The sequence below is a fragment of the Perca flavescens genome, chromosome 10 (assembly GCF_004354835.1).
Source record: "Perca flavescens isolate YP-PL-M2 chromosome 10, PFLA_1.0, whole genome shotgun sequence".
Classification (NCBI taxonomy): Eukaryota; Metazoa; Chordata; class Actinopteri; order Perciformes; family Percidae; genus Perca; species Perca flavescens.
Genome location: NC_041340.1, coordinates 15746743 through 15763785, shown reverse-complemented (window position 1 = coordinate 15763785; position 17043 = coordinate 15746743). Strand labels below are relative to the sequence as shown.

The window sequence follows — 17043 nt, the reverse complement described above, 5'->3', positions numbered from 1 at the left end:
GAAAGAGGGCGGGAGTTCCAGCGACCGCACTACGCTAACTGCTCATCAGCCTGAGCCAGATACATTCCTGAAAGCTGAGCTGGGCTGCTCGCAGTGCTCCCTTCTTTCCTTTCGTTCTTTTCTCAATATGTCATTCCTTCTTTTGGTAAATATGTCCACATATTTTGTTGAGTTATTCTGTTATCATGGTTCCCCTTTTGTTCAGGTAATATACAGTAGCTGACGGATTTACAGCTGGCTTCATCTTTACGTGCTGCCTAAAACAAATTCCTCTGACGTGACTGATGGAGATGATGATCTAAGTGTCTCTCACACATTGTATTAGTACAACAACAAGCCATGTCATTAGTGATCTAAAACACTAAACAACTGGCGCCTTGTTAAGAAGGTTACCGTGTCTTTAACTACAGTTAGACATCTGGTCCTTATTTAAACAATACATTTAAGTATTTTTTTTCCCCTTTTGAAGGTTTGCTCAGAAGATGTTTTAGTAATTTGCCATGGCATTAATCACAGAGTTATTTTTGGTCTCCAAAGGTTCCAACGTCACGTTCACACCTATCGTATTCTTCCCGATGCAGACGGCCTCCTAGCAGTTCAAGTGAGTGTTCATCACCATACAACATTGAATCCTCTGCCTGACAGGAAAGTGAAACACAATAGATGTCTTGGCACAAACTGTACACACCATGAGAGGCACGGCCGGTCAGATGGAGTTAGAGGGATCAAACAATGGTTTGTTATTGCCTGTTGCAGGGAGAACAGGAAGATGTTTGTGTTTCCTCTCTGTACAGGCTCTGTTAGGACTGCAGTAGCCTTGTTGTTTGAATGGCATCTCTGCCATGTGGCCGCATGCTTGCAGCATTTGCTCAGCAGCATTTGCTCAGCAGCACAGAGGAGAAATTGTTTTTATGTCTCAGAGATTCCTACTCAACCCACACACTAGGTCCTTGACCAATGGGTGTGCTTATTTGTTATGTGTATACACAGGGGTGTTTGTATTAGACATAATAAGTCTGTTGGATGTGGCAGGGTTTAAGCCAGTAATGGTATGTGTTTTTGATACTCTGAGCAGGGGGGCATTAAGTCAGCAAATGACCTAATTATTCGAAGGAAAAAAACACACACAAGCAAACCGTTTCAAACCACAAAAGCACACACAAAGTCGTTGAGAGAAAGCAAGAGAGTGACAAAAATAACAGTTTCAAGGGCCGAAGCCACAAATCATTTAGTTTTTTTTAAACTACTGTATGTCTGTATATTAAAGTCCAATAACTTGTAATAATGATTGTCTGGCAGTCGTTTTTTTTAAGCCACCAACTTGGAAAGATTCTCTGCTTTCAAATGAAGACATAAACTCTATTGCTATTTCAGTTGTGTTTCCACTGCCATCAGTATAAACTCCCAGTACATATTTTCCCTCACTGGATTTGCTCCACTAACTCACAAGTCGCATGCTTGCCTTTTTGTGTTTCCAACATGGCCATGGAGATATTTTGGGGCACATTTTGTCTCTCACTGTCTCTTATTCCTTGTCATTTATTTTTAATTGCTTTTCAAGAGATCCTTGTGGTACAAAAATACTATTTGAAGAGTTCCTGGCAAAACCGACGGGTAGCTCGAGAGAAAACCAGGTTTCTTTCACCACAAAATGAAAACAAAAACTTCTAAAAAGAGGGCACAAGAAAAGAGCTTGCTCGTTTTTGTGGGCTAATGTGAACCCTATTGATTTTGTGCATGTGACTGGTAGTGTTATGAGTATGTGTGCACAGCACCTGTACATAGCATATTTAATCTTAATTTCTGCCTGTACTGCTTTGAGTGCCACTGAAGTGTAGCTGTACAGATTTTAGTTGCCAAGTTTAATAGAAGGCTGGCTTGTGCTTGTGGCTTAAATGTGTGAACGTATGCATGTGAAAGCATCCTTGCCATGTTTTTTTGGGAGGCCTTTTAGACTAAGTGGGAATGTTGACCCACAGTGAAACATGACAGCCATCTTCTGCTGTAGCCAGGAAGTAGCTGTCAGTGATGTTGCCTCTGCTGTTTGGTGTTGGCTAGAGCTTTCTAAACCCCCCCATGGGATGCTTTTTATCACAGCAAATCATCTGTGTGTTCCTTTTTCTGTCATGCAAATAAACACTTCTCTTTTGTTCTACCAAGCAACATTTAATAGAAGGGGGGAGTCATGTAAGGAAACATCCACTAATACCCACACAAAGTATGCAAGTCAGAATTGGGCAGTTCAATTTAATGCATACAATACAAGATTTAGACATTATAGCATAATAGGTATTCCAAGGGTATTTTGAAAGAAAGTTTAATGTTAATGTTTATGATGAACATGATGAACTCATGTTGATGACGAGATTGGTGGTTGTACTGATTGTATTGTGTTAATGTTGGTGTCATGAATTTGTTGATTTTGATGTCCTACACTAGTCACATTGATGCACACACTTTATGGTGCTGTGCTCTTCCCTTAATTTGTATTGTCTTGGGATGTGTATGTCTTCTCCTATTGTCTCACCTGTGGTCTGTCCTATTTGTATGGTGGCACTTAGTTTTCCCCTGGGGGATTAATAAAAATGTAAACTGCTACATTATTCAAATATACATGCGTGTGTGTGTGTGTGTGTGTGTGTGTGTGTGTGTGTGTGTGTGTGTGTGTGTGTGTGTGTGTGTGTGTGTGTGTGTGTGTGTGTGTGTGTGTGTGTGTGTGTGTGTGTGTGTGTGTGTGTGTGTGTGTGTGTGTGTGTGTGTGTGTGTGTGTGTGTGTGTGCGTGTGTGCGTGCGTGCGTGCGTGCGTGCGTGCGTGCGTGCGTGCGTGCGTGCGTGCGTGCGTGCGTGCGTGCGTGCATACCTCTCACAGACAACACAGGGGGTGCAGGTAAACTGTTTCCGGACACTGGAGGACCTGGTGTTGGGGTACCAGCATCCCCACAAGGGCCTGGTCACTCCTCTGCTCTATGCTGTTCCCCGTGATACAGACACTGGGGATGAGAGCTCAGGTGGGCCCACTAGCTGTTATCACAACAAATCATCCAACACTTAAATACATGTACAAGTGCATACATAATAACATAATACATACCTAATAAAAAGGTGTGCTCCTTTCAGGGCTGAATTTTTTTTTCCTTTATTTATTTCATTCATTTAAAACAAATGCAACAACAGCATTTAACATGAATGAAAATGAGCAGAAAGAAGTAAAACTTATAATGTCTGCCCCTTATCATTATTATTATTATTGATGTTTGATTTTATGTTTTAATGCCTGCACAGATGATGAGAAGCCCCCTCTAGTTCCAGTCTCTGTCAACACAGTGCCTTTCACAGGACCACCAGCTAAACCAGCCCCTCATGCCCTATTCCTGGATAAGTTGCAGGAGCTGAACACATCCAGGTATGATTATCTAGCCTTATTACCAAAACTAGGTAGGCATAGTGCCTTTCTATGCTGCATGTGTAGCTTTTCTTAACATATATGTTCTATTCGACAGCTGCTTTTTCTGTGCGACAATAGCAGATCCATTTATAGATGTGACTGTTTATTGACTTGAGGTGATTTATAGTGTCACATTAAAGCTTTAGTGTGTAATGTTTTAATATTAATAAACGTCATTCAAGCCATTGCCAAATGAGTTGCTACGAAGCTAATTAAGACTACCACACAACTCTCTCTGTATTTCTCAGTATGGCTTTGTTCAGAAGATTGTGGCGTCCAGTGACTTTCCTGTGCAGAAACTCAAGTTTAGATAATTATCTCTTCTGAAGTGTCCATCATGTTTTTTAATCCGTTTCCTCCTTGGCTACTAGCAAGGGAGGAGGGGTTGGGGTGCATGCGTGATCACGTAAGGCTTGTATCATGTGGACGTGCTGACGTGTTTTGTTGTCATTACTTAGAATTCCTCATGATGGGGACAGAAACTATGCACTATAACTTCAATGTCAGCCATCTGTTATGTTCAGAACATTTTCTCATTTAAATATGCACCTGTTGGCAATCAAGCAATGAGAAAGCAACATGCGAAACACTGAAATACTTTTTTTTGGCCTATTAATAAACAGTACTGATGTATAGTATCTGCTCTGTGGTTTTTGCTAGGAGATATAATGACTGGAATGTCCAGAAAGCAAAAATGTTTTGCATAGCTTCACAGCTGAAGTTTGCCTGTTTTACCCTGTTTACAGTACTGCTGGTGAGCTGATCGCTCTACTTAATGACTACCTCTTCACTGAGCTGCCTCTTGACATTGAGAATGTGCACAAAGGCGCAACAACTCTCTGCCACCTCAGGCGTACTCTTGGTACTGCATGCCAAGGTTTAAACAGGTTTGCATGCTTTTATTGTTAACTATGAACTGTACGTAAAAACTGGTGTACGGACTATTACGATGCAGTACACTGATAATTCTGCATATTTTTATTAAATATATGCAGTAGATGCCCTACACTAAAATGTATGTAAATGAATGGTATGGTCATTAAACAAATGTTGTGTATTGGTCTGATCGACAGTGAGATTGAGCTGACTCTCTCAAGTCTGGAAACCCTGGCCAAGGTCTTCGACCATCCTAGCTGCTCTTTAACACACACCAAAGCACAGGTACAGTACAAACCATGCAACATACTTTCCGAAGAGCTTTAACTAACTGTAATTTCTCAAATGGTAACCCAGTACTGAAGGGCTAACAGGTGCGTTCTTATACATAATTCATTAACTCCTTGCACCTTTTCATCTTGTACTTTTTGGAACAAGGGCCCAGAGATGGAAATAGACAGCCTTTTGTGTAAGATTTCAGCTTTGGTCAGCCTCCTTTCTTCATTGGAAAAAAAGGTATGTTTGTGAAATTGCACAAAGTTATCTATTTGTGGTTTTTCTTTATCATGGCAAGATTCTTGAGTGATTACGCTCACAGTCTTGTAACTTTTAGTGGTTGTTGAATGATGATGTTTTCACAATGACAGATTAAAAAAACAAACCAGTCTTGTTTGTGATGACAGCACTGGTTAGATTGTAACACTGCACATTCTCTGCTCCAAAAGGTACTAAAAGCATTACAAGATGCAGTGACCAGTCACAATCTGGCAGTGCAGTCGAACCCACCCCCTCCTGAACCAACACCCACCAACGTTACATCTGTCAAGAACCATGCCAGACAACTGCCAGTCCACTCCTTTCAGGTAAATCAGGTTGAAAAAGTTAAATTTGTATCTCTTTTCATCATGTATGACATGGGATAAGACAAATCATACAACTGATCTCTGACTATGTAAATGTATTAACAGCTGTTTGTCTTTGTGCGTCCAGGTGAAGATGGTGAGGTATGGCAGACAGACGGTTTCTGTGGATGTGGACACAGGAGTGCTGCTCTTTGACAGGAAGGCTGGTTCATTTGGTATAGAGAGGGTCTCACATGACAGAAGTAAGACAATATTTACTTTTTAGTGCCTAAAACATTTCTCTTGCTTGCAGATATAGTGTATAATTATCTGCTGTCATGTTACCTGTGTATCAGTCCTTCAGATTGTCAAGTTCCAGAGCAGTCCGGCCAAGGTACGCATGGTGGTTGACAGCCACAACAACACACCACGGGAGATGACGTTTGAGAGTGCACGGGTAAAGAAAAAGGATTGTCTTTATTATTACCTGGAATCCACGGTTTCCTTTCCTATAATTCACTAAGTGGCTCTCATCTCTTTCAGAAATGTCATGCCTTCTGCCAACTCCTCCAGCTGATGAAAACCAGGCACTCTCAGCTGAGGGACCCTGACGTGATCTCTGTGTTTGTTGGCACCTGGAACATGGGTAACCATAAATGTAGCGATGGTCTCTTTCACTGTCAGGCAACAGAAGTTGAATTAAAGGCAAAAAAGAAACTATTAAAAAGATTATTATTTATTGTGTTGTTTTGTGTGCACAGGCGGTTCCCCTCCACCTCGCAGCCTGCAGTCGTGGGTGACCTGCTGCGGTTTGGGGCACACCCCTGATGACTCGACTGCCTTGCTCCCTCACGACATCTATGCTTTGGGGACTCAGGAAAACCCTCAGGGGGAGAGAGAATGGACAGAACATATAAAAGCAACCCTTCGCAGCTACACTCAAATCGACTTTAAACAAGTAATTTTCTTTCTTTTTTTAACCTAAAGTGGTGATACTTATGCTATATAGGTGCATTATCCATAAAGCTACCATATTTTCACAAAAGAAAGATTCACAAATTTACATGCCCAGAAAAATTAAAGAGGGACTGCACCACTGTTATGCATCAAAACAGGTCATGGGGAGAACTACCGCATATGTGAAAAAAGTTGTATAAAGCCTTTTAGGACTCCTTGCATTTTAGTCTTACAAAGCTTGTATTTTAACTTATGTCAATCAGTGCCTTATTCATTTTCTAGTATTGTACATTGGAAAAGATGAAAACACGTTATTCAGCATTTCAAAGGGCATCCACTCTCAAGTAAAACCTTGAGATGTTACAAGTGGTAGAAAGTATATATTAAGTGTGAAGGAACACACAAACAGGATAATGTTTCTAGCCTAGAAATCTAGATGCACCCTAGCAGCAGCCAGGGTCTGGCTTGTCAGGCTATAATATTTCAGCAGCATCTCAGATTATAGGAAGGATTGTGACAGTTTCTGATATTTTGTCAGCGTTATTTTGGGAATATATTTATACAAAAAATTTATAAAAAAAAATTAATGATAGATTATAGTTTTGATGTCAATATTTGTATTTCCAACGTTGTAAATAAAAATTAAAGCAACACTTCATCTTGCTCTTTTGCATAATGAGCATCTGTGTCAGTGGCTGTGTTAACTGAATTTGAGCCTGACTTTATAGAAATGGGTCAAATAATTTCAGAAATCTGTAATTATGTGTTCTTTGACTAGTTGGAAACTGTTCTTGTCACCAACAACAAGTTATGTGGCGCATTGTCCTGTAGGTGGCAGTACAGTCACTCTGGAATATAAGGCTGGCTGTGTTTGTGAAGCCGGAGCACGAAAGTCGCATCAGCCATGTGAACACAGCCAGTGTGAAGACTGGATTGGGAAACACATTAGGTAGAGGCTGCACTGCATGATCTCACCATCACAAATACACACAAAGCAAATACAGATGAATTTACAGATGAATGTACAGAATGTACAGTATCATGGCTGCCAGCCAGAAATAATAGTGCACAATTAACAAGAACCAAGATTTGTGTTTATTAACCTGGAGGTTTGAGGTTGAGTGTTTCTGTTTTCAGGAAACAAGGGAGCTGTTGGGGTCTCCTTCCTCTTCAACGGAACATCTTTTGGGTTTGTCAACTGCCACCTGACCTCTGGAAGTGAGAAAGTCCTGAGGTACATTGCGTGGATACATACGTGTAATACCAAATTTGTGTGCTCCTGTTTCATTGCTAAGCAGTATAAGAAAGATTTAGAATTGTCTCTTGTAATGTACATTATTTTTAGGAGGAACCAGAACTTTGTGGACATCCTCAGACTGCTTTCTCTGGGCGACAAACAGCTCAGTGCCTTCGACATCAGCCTGCGCTTCACCCATCTCTTATGGTGTGGAGACCTCAACTACAGACTCGACTTGGATGTACAGGTCGGACCGATTTCTTTATTATTCATTGCTCTTTTTTAAGTGTTGATGGTCAATTGAAAAAATGCCCAGACATTGATGTTACTGCTTCTTTCTGGTCCTCACTGACTCCAGGACATACTGAAACATGTATCTAAGAGAGAGTTTGAGGAGCTCATGTGTGCAGACCAGCTGACCCGAGAGAGACACAAGAGGAAGTCCTTTCTCAATTTCAGTGAGTTTCAGTTTGCAATTGGCTTTGTTCTGCATTGAAAGCTATATCATCTGACAGTTATTGTAAATGCACTTTAAGGCTATTTTACAATTACAAAATGAATGATATTAAATAAATACCAATTTATTATGATTCGGCTCTACCTTTGCTTACCTCACACTGCACTTTTCTCTGTTTATCGTGGTTAAGAGGAAGAGAAGATTACATTTCCACCCACCTATCGATATGAACGGGGCTCTAGAGACTGCTACCTGTGGCAAAAGTACAAGACTTCAGGAGTAAGTCATTTCTTGTTACACAAAGGCAGCTCAGAAAAAACAGATGATGTGCAAATAAAAACTCCTCCTGCAGTATGGAGGATATACACACCTCTGAGTAGCCACCAGAAATGTTTGGACACGCACCATCAATACTTCAATAACTTCATCAAGGTTTTTAGCCATGACTCTGTTGGTTTGTTGGTCTATTCACCACTTCTGTCTAGACTAGACTAGACTAGACTGGTCCCAGACAATGTATCCTAAAGACTTTGGAGATCTAGGAACAGCCTCTCAGAGCCACTACCATTACTGTAGACTCTTAGTCCTGTTTATATTAATTATATAATATTATAAAATATTATAAAATATGATATATATATATATATATATATATATATATATATATATATATATCTCATATTTTATATATTTTATAATATTTTATATATATATATATATATTGCATTTGTTATCCTTCACATTAAGGGCACCTCATCATCTTAGTTTGTGTCTCAGGCCGTTACACTTAAACTCAAACGTAGGTCTCGTGTCATCTGAAACAACATCATCCTGGAAGGATGCAGAGAAGACCGCCCAACACCGAACCAGCTGGAGAGAGTTCATGAATGACTTATGCTCCCCAAAGAAAAAATAGGTTAAAGGTCCAGTGTGTGACGTGTTTAGTTGTTCATTATCAAAATCTGTGTTGCCCGTTCACAAACTTATCCTTTTCATGAATATTCACATCCACCATCAATTCCAAGTATTCCGTTTGGCTTGAAATTTTACAATTGCATTTGCATGAACTCGTGTAGACGCATCATAGACAGTATATGAGACGCATAGGTAGACGCTCCATATTCATGCGCCATCTTGAAATACGTTAACTGGTAAGGGACATACAGGACATACTGCTCCGCCTTTCGCGTTTTCGCTGTCACATGATAAACTTACAGGTGCTGCTAATGCTGCTAATGGGTATTGTAGCTTCCCGGCCCCGGCAAGTTTGAAGAAGGAAACGTGGAGGACAATACGTATTCAAAATCCAAATTTCATGAACGTGAGTCCTCTTCTTCGCCCGGCTTTTTGAAGCGTGAAGGCTACCGTAGCGTACCATAATACGTACTTTGAACTGCGTGGTGCGAGAGAGTCAATTGCGATATATGATCTCAACGCTAGATGGGAGAAATTCCTACACATTGGACATATGAGATCTTGTGTCATCACCCAGTTTCACGGGAGTTCCTCTCCTGAGCGAGAGCAAAGGGAACCGGGGCTGCTCTCTGAACTGAGAAGTTTTGCATAATGCATATGTCTTCTACGTCCTGTTTGTACTTTCAGATATTGACTTTATTTTACTATTGTAGAAGTTGTGTTAAGTTACTACTGATGAAAACCCAACATTTCCTACATTTTGCTGCTTCGCTATAAAAACTTTTAAATTTCAAAGTAATGGGGAATTGTTATCATGAGGAATTAATTGGAAATATGTGTTTATTACGGTATTAGTGGAGCGTTGTTCGTAGCTAGTCATTAATAAAAACAAGGGGCTGGAGCACAGCAGGGACCCACTGTCTCCGCTGCTCTCTCTACAAAGCGCTTTTCGTACGGTCCCTGCCACCTTTACAAAATAAAGGAAATATGTATAAAGAAACAAAGAACGCTCTCTCTTGCACCAAGTACCATTTGGGATGCATGCAATTACGTTATATTCACTCGGAAATATATCCGATCACTATACGATCAGGCAGGTCACATTGAAGTGTCAAGTGTGGACCCATATGCGGACAAGTTCCGATCCAGCACATCTGAAAAGTCGCATTAAAAGGCAAGTGTAACCACGGCCTTAATCATTTTTCTGAATGACATTGTTGAAATAGGTTTATTATATTTTAGACTCTGATGCTCAATTTGTGATACATACTGTACCAGCAAAGGCAAGGCAAGGCAAGGCAGCTTTATTTGTATAGCACATTTCAGCAACAAGGCAATTCAAAGTGCTTTACATAAAACATCAAAGAGCAGTTAGAAAACGATTTAAAAACAAATTAAAACATTAAACGACAAGAAAAAAATTGACTGTGCAGTATAAGAATTTAAAGAAGGGAGAGATAAAATATGCGAATAAAAGTTACAGTGTAGTATAAGAAATTAAACATTAAAGAGCAGTTACTGAGTGTCATACAGTGTCATCAATGCAACTTCAGTATAACAAAGAAAGGCAACATCAAAAGATAGGTCTTTAGCTTTGATTTAAAAGAACTCCGAGTTGCTGCGGACCTGCAGTTTTCTGGGAGTTTGTTCCAGATATGTGGAGCATAAAAACTGAATGCTGCTTCCCCCTGTTTAGTTCTGACTCTGGGGACAACAAGTAGACCTGTCCCAGACGACCTGAGAGGTCTGAGGGGTCATAGTGTAGTAGCAGATCAGAAATGTATTTCGGCCCTAAACCGTTTAGTGATTTATAAACCAGCAAAAGTATTTTTGAAATCAATTCTCTGAGGCACTGGAAGCCAGTGGAGAGACTTCAGTACTGGAGTGATGTGATCCACTTTCTTGGTCTTAGTGAGGACTGATTGATTTTTTAGGGAGACCTGTAAAGACACCGTTGCAGTAGTCAAGTCTACTGAAGATAAAAGCATGGACAAGTTTTTCCAAATCCTGCTGAGACATAAGTCCTTTAACCTTTGATATATTTTTAAGGTGGTAATAGGCTGACTTTGTAATTGTCTTAATGTGGCTGTTAAAATTCAGGTCTGAGTCCATGACTACACCAAGAGTTCTGGCTTTGTCTGTTGTTTTTAACATTGTCGTTGGAAGCTGAGTGCTGACTTTTAATCGTTCCTCTTTTGCTCCAAAAACAACCACCTCAGTTTTTTCGTCATTTAATTTAAGAAAATTCTGGCACATCCAGTCGTTAATTTGTTCAATGCACTTAGTTGTTGTATTGGAGTATAGTCCCCTGGGCGATAAGGTTATATAAATTTGTGTGTCATCCACATAACTATGGTAACTGATTTTATTGTTTTCCATAATTTGAGCCAGTGGAAGCATGTAGATGTTAAACAGGAGAGGCCCCAGAACTGAGCCTTGGGGAACTCCGCACGTCATATTTGTATGCTCAGCAGTGATGACACGTAACGCGTTACACGTTACTCTAATCTGAGCACTTTTTTCAGTAACGAGTAATCTAACGCGTTACTATTTCCAAACCAGTAATCAGATTAAAGTTACTTATCCAAGTCACTGTGCATTACTATTTGTCATTTTCCTTAGTAAAAATATATATTTTTGCTTTCTTCTTGCGTCTCGGGGAGTGAAGTCAGGTATGCGACAAGTCACGTTTTCAGCATGTGGACAGTTCACGTGTACCACGCAGCGACACAAATGTAAACAACAATGGAGGGACGAGAGAGATGCGCGTTTTCTAGCTGGAAATACAGTCATTATATATTACTATAGAGTTTGTGTCAGCTAAAGACGGCAATATTAAGGTTCGTTGTACACTCTGTGCTGGTGGCAACTACGTCAAATTTGAAGAAACATTTGGAGTCGCAGCGCTGCAGTCAAACTTACGAAGCAGAGAGGAGGTCCCCCACCACCCAAACAACAAAAGCTGGACTTCGGTGCAAAACCAGTAAGTGGGGGAGAGTTGAAGAAGTTGGTCGGGCAGTAGGCCTATGTTGTAGCGGAAATGCTGCCCTTAAACACGGTTGACTCGCTCTCTTTCGTGCCATAATAAACCAGATCCTACTACTGGCAACGCCGAGCTGCCTCACAGTAAACCGGTTGTCATTTTTATGTTGAGGCTGTGGGGGTGTTGTCGGCAGCTGCTGCATGTAACTAATAAAGTAACTTGTAATCTAACTTCGTTACTTTTAAAATCAAGTAATCTGTAAAGTAACTAAACTACTTTTAAAATCAAGTAATCTGTAAAGTAACTAAGTTACTTTTTCAAAGTAACTGTGGCAACACTGATGCTCAGATGTATAATTCCCTATAGACACAAAGTATTCCCTATTCTTTAAATAAGACTCAAACCACTTTAGTACTGAGCCAGAAGTGCCAACCCAGTTTTGCAGTTGGTCTAGTAATATGTCTTGGTCGACCGTATCAAATGCATCACTGAGATCAAGTAATACTAAGAATGAAATTTTGCCTCTATCTGTGTTTAAGTGGATGTCATTAAAGACTTTAACAAGAGCTGTCTCAGTGCTGTGATGTGGTCAAAAACCCGACTGGAAGGCATCAAAACTGTTGTTTAGTGACAAGAAAAGTTTGAGTTGTTGAGAAACTGTTTTTTCAGTGATTTTACTTAAAAATGGAAGGTTTGATATCGGCCTATAGTTGCTCATTAGTGACGTGTCTAGATTGTTCTTTTTTAAGAGTGACTTGATGACTGCAGTATGGCAAAGCAGAACTATAAAGAAAAGACCCTAGAAGCATTCTAAATATACAGTTGACTCACTTCTTAAGATATTTTTACGTGTAACTTAATCCTATTTAAGGGGTCTGTAGGGATATGTGACTGACAGCAGCTGCCATGACCACTAACATAGGAGGTCAAGCATTAACCCACAGTCTAAAAATGGAACCTCTGGCATAACAGGAATGAAGGCATTCTTCACTGCATACAGTTTCTATATGGCAAATTAATTTGTTGTACAATATGTTGTTGATTTATACCTGAATATGTTTCTTTAGGTGCGAGTGAATGTTCCATCATGGTGTGATAGGATTCTGTGGAAGTCCTACCCAGAGACGCACATGATCTGCACTGCCTATGGTAAGATCTGGAGATTAAAAAAAAAGGATTAAATTCAAAAGTAGAAAGGTAAACCGTTAAATAAGGCATAAACAAAATGTATGTATGTCTGTATGTACAGTATGTATGTATGTAAGAGCAGCACAGAGATGTCGGTGTTTAAGTCTTGACATAGCCAAAGGGTTTGATGCAGCATTCTCAAATTAGATATCTGTGGTCATTTTTTTTTTTCATTTGTACCACTGCGAAATGAGAACAGAAACCGTCGGCCCCTACATCCTGGTCTATGGTCCATAAAGAAACACAGTCATTTCCTTTCATTCTGCCCGAGCTTCTGTCTGACTAACCTCAGCAAACTATTAAAACATAACAGATACTGTGGAGTAGCAAAACTACTTTTTGTCTCCTAAATCACTCTTTTGTCACATCTTGTGAAATATCGCTGACCATTCATCAGCCTCACAATACATTTTTAGTGATATTTAGTGTTGTTATTGCATGTCTAATAATAAAGTAATAGGATGGATTTGTCTCTCACCAGGTTGCCCAGATGACATCTTCACAAGTGATCACTCACCTGTTTTTGCCACGTTCCAAGTGGGAGTGACCTCACAGTTCAGCTCCAAAACAGGTGCTGTCATTGTGACCCTTCAAGATGGAATAGGACTGAATCCCTTCATTAAGTGAAAAGCATTGTCATGCATTTGTCTCGCACAGATACAAATTCAAGCATGGAGAGGGCCTGGATAGAGCTCGAAGGCATTGAGGCCATTGTGAAGACGGCAAGCAAGGCAAAGTTCTTTATTGAATTTAATTCGTCTTGCCTTGAAGGTATGGTGCCACATGAAAAAGACATTTCATATGAAGCCATTTTGCAGCACAGAGGAAAAAGAGTAGTTAATGTCTTTCTTTGCAGAGACACGACGCTCAAATGAGAATGACTCGCAGAGTTGGGATGTTCCCAGGTTTCTCAAACTTGGCTGGTCCTTCAAACAACTGCCAAAGGTTAGAGGCTCATTTGGGCATGGCTGAAAATATTGTTTGTTTTTTAAGTCAAATTCTGAACTTGTGATTTGTTTGTGTCTGTCATAGCTTCTTCCAATTATGTCTGACATGGATTATCTTCAGGATCAGCACCTGCTGTTGTCTGTCAAGTCATGTGACGGGTTTGAGTCATACGGTTGGTCACAGGACAAATTTATTTAGTCTAATTTAGTCCTTCATTCATAATGTCCCTCTAGGTTGGCTAATGAGTGCCCTTAGAATGACAGTTTATCCAAAAACATGAAATTGTTTTGTTTTTTTATTGTAAACTCTTATCACATTGCTATCTACTAATCCAGATAGTTTCATTATGTGTTGATACGGTTTGCAGATTTCAGTTTATCAAAAAATTGCATAAAACATCACTTTGGAGATGACACATCAATTTGTGAACAGTTTCACAGTTTTTTCATCTCGATGCAAAAGGCAGAAAATGTTCACAACAAAGTGCATGGATTACTGTATTTTGAGGCACTAAACTGAGTGTTATATATAACAATTTTCTCCAAATCAAATGCAATTGACCTTTATTGTAGTTGAACTACAGTCAGTGTCAAGGTCTGTGGAAATCATGCTGGAACTATCTGGATGGATAGGTTGCACTCCCCACTTTGTTTCAGCGTGAGATGTCTTATTGATCTAATGAAGAATCTTTTAAAATCTTTTTTCATAGGTGAATGCTGTGTGGCTCTGCGCTCACTCACTGGTGCGTCGGAGCAGTTTGAGACATTTTTGAGTCACAGAGGCGAGGAGATGGGCTCCATAAGAGGACGGGTCAGAGTTCATGTGCCCAAGGACAGACGAGGAACTCGGGAGAAGACCTACGGTGAGTCAGCCTGAACTGGTCATCTCGTACGCTCTGCCTTGCTTGCACTATCACTTCCCACTAAACTTTCATCTCCACTGTCACTGCATTCTTTGACTCTCCTGTGAGTCTTACATTGCTTCCTCTATTTGGTTCCTCAACGATCCCTGGCTTGGCTTTACACTTGCTGGTATCTATCGACCGCTTCCTCTTTTGGCTCCTGATTGACTGACCCTGACCAGATGCATCCTGAGACACTGAAACAGGACAGATGAGTTTTATGTCACCAGGTCAGGCACTACAACAACAAACTGGTATGGCTTTTGGCCTGCCTGCAGCATACAGATTTTAAGGAAGTCTTGCTCGTTATGGAATGTGTTGATCACCGGTGATTCTGTGATTTCCTTTTTCAGACTGGTTCTATTTTGAGAAAGATGATAAAGGTCCTGTGAGGGGACACATGTCTCCTGCATCTACACGGGTCCCAATAAACAGGTGAGAACCTCCTCATTGTTTCTGAGCATCAGTGTGAAGCAGCAGAAAGCCTCCAAGGAAAGGTTCTCTGGAGCTCTTTGAAAAACGTCCCCAATCCTCAGCAGATTGTGAGCACGTTTTACCTGCTTTTTTTTTTTTAACATAACCAAGCTCAGTTAGTCACTTTCCACTGTATACTTTTATTTAGAAAAAAATTATCAGAAATGTGTTCCCTATTCTTGTGAATCTGATACAGTAGATATTATCTAAATTATACTGAAAAACTATGAATTTTTTTTTTTTTTTTTTCTTCAATGCCGCTGTGTAATGTTTTGACATCTGATAAGCCTTCAAACTCATGGGTGTATTACTCAAACTGGACTCCTTTTTAGATGGTATTTCATCATCTCACCGTTTACTGAAGCCACATGTCCAAATCAATGCAGCCTTTGTGTTTCTATTAGCACTGTGCCACTATTGGTTTGAGCTAAAGGTCCAAGCTAACCCTAACCTGCAACGTTAACATTGATGAATGCCAGAGACCACATACAAACTCTTGTAAAGAAAGAACTGAGGACACATTTAGTACCATAAAATTGTAACTCGGTTGGCAAATTCAAAACTTGTATGTTCATTGCAGGTCTTTGGCAGCTCCTCCCAAACTTACTCCAAGCAGCTACACCAATCCTGCCTACTTCATCTTTGAAGGTGTGTCAGTGGCACGCAGAGTGGAGGAGGCTCTTCCCCAGCGAAGGGACCCTCAGGTGATCTGGTCTGGAAATGAGGCCTTGCAGCTCCCAAAAATCTCAGGACGTCAGGGCTTTGACAAAAGACCCTGTCGCAGATCAGACTTTACAGAGATTGAAATTCCAGCCGTCCTGCCTCAGTACACTCCAACCAATGACCTTCATACACCCCAAACCAACTCCTCCTATCAGCTTTTTCCGGCCAAAAACCCATCTCCCTTACCTCCAACCTCAAGTAACGCCATGTCACAGTACCAGGAACAGTCTTCACAACCCAGAGACAAATACCAAGGTAAAAAGGTTGTTCAAGACTCTATACTGCCCGAGAAGAACCTGAGGAACTTGTATATGAATCACTCGGCAATCATCAGGGAAAAAGCCAGAAGGGATCAACATCAGCTTCTCCCAGAAAGAACCAATCCTATTCGGGCAGCCAAGGCGCCGTCAGCTTTCCCCTACATCCCCACTCACATAGCACACTCTCAGGTCTCTGTTCCCTGGATGGTGGATCAGCAGCCCCCTGGACCTACAGGGGACAACTCCCTCACTGCTTTGCAAATGGCCAAGTCCCTCAGCGAAGTGGACTTCTTCCCCACAGAGCAGAGAGGCCCATCCATACTCAACCAGAGGCCAAGTTATAGAAATGGCCCCTCTACGCATGGAGATAGAGGCTACAGCTGGGAGAAAGAGGTATGACACTGTTTCAAAAGACTTTTTTTTTTTTTTTTTTTTTTTTTTTTTTTTTTTAAAGATGTCACTCCTGGTTCTCTGTAAAAGATTCTGTCTGCTTTATCTCAACGCAGGTGTCTGTCCTCCAAGGTGCACCAGAGACCGTGCGGGAGCTTCTCAGTGCTCTGGGTCTTCAGAAATACACCCTGGGACTCAGCCTCAATGGCTGGGATGATCTGGATTACTTCAGGTAAAATGATTTCGGATAACATGTTCCACAAGCCGTACTTAGGTAGGCTCATTACTGCACTTCTTAGATACAAATAATGTGGTTACTACACACACACAGAGCAAGATACATTTGTTTGTAGAGATAACCTCTGTGTTCACAGGACTGTTGCAATAATCAGTTGTAGGCCTGATCAAATTACTAACGTGCATGTGACAGTCATGCTCATCTGAGTG

At 40.7% G+C, this 17043-nt stretch overlaps 1 protein-coding gene across 2 annotated transcripts in view; it reads left to right on the top strand.

Moving 5' to 3' along the window:
* Window positions 1–17043, top strand: part of inppl1b (inositol polyphosphate phosphatase-like 1b) — a 34502-nt gene that overhangs the window by 16424 nt on the left and 1035 nt on the right. For both annotated transcript variants that reach the window (XM_028588735.1, XM_028588734.1), the window contains 25 exons: window positions 538–601; window positions 2870–3008; window positions 3283–3403; window positions 4192–4332; window positions 4519–4606; window positions 4760–4837; window positions 5047–5184; window positions 5312–5426; window positions 5520–5620; window positions 5707–5809; window positions 5925–6121; window positions 6952–7069; window positions 7258–7354; window positions 7466–7604; window positions 7716–7815; window positions 8005–8093; window positions 12780–12861; window positions 13382–13471; window positions 13558–13671; window positions 13757–13845; window positions 13933–14020; window positions 14558–14710; window positions 15103–15184; window positions 15804–16599; window positions 16713–16828. In XM_028588735.1, the coding sequence (XP_028444536.1) occupies window positions 538–601; window positions 2870–3008; window positions 3283–3403; window positions 4192–4332; window positions 4519–4606; window positions 4760–4837; window positions 5047–5184; window positions 5312–5426; window positions 5520–5620; window positions 5707–5809; window positions 5925–6121; window positions 6952–7069; window positions 7258–7354; window positions 7466–7604; window positions 7716–7815; window positions 8005–8093; window positions 12780–12861; window positions 13382–13471; window positions 13558–13671; window positions 13757–13845; window positions 13933–14020; window positions 14558–14710; window positions 15103–15184; window positions 15804–16599; window positions 16713–16828 (3438 nt within the window). The remainder of the gene's footprint in view (window positions 1–537; window positions 602–2869; window positions 3009–3282; window positions 3404–4191; window positions 4333–4518; window positions 4607–4759; window positions 4838–5046; window positions 5185–5311; window positions 5427–5519; window positions 5621–5706; window positions 5810–5924; window positions 6122–6951; window positions 7070–7257; window positions 7355–7465; window positions 7605–7715; window positions 7816–8004; window positions 8094–12779; window positions 12862–13381; window positions 13472–13557; window positions 13672–13756; window positions 13846–13932; window positions 14021–14557; window positions 14711–15102; window positions 15185–15803; window positions 16600–16712; window positions 16829–17043) is intronic.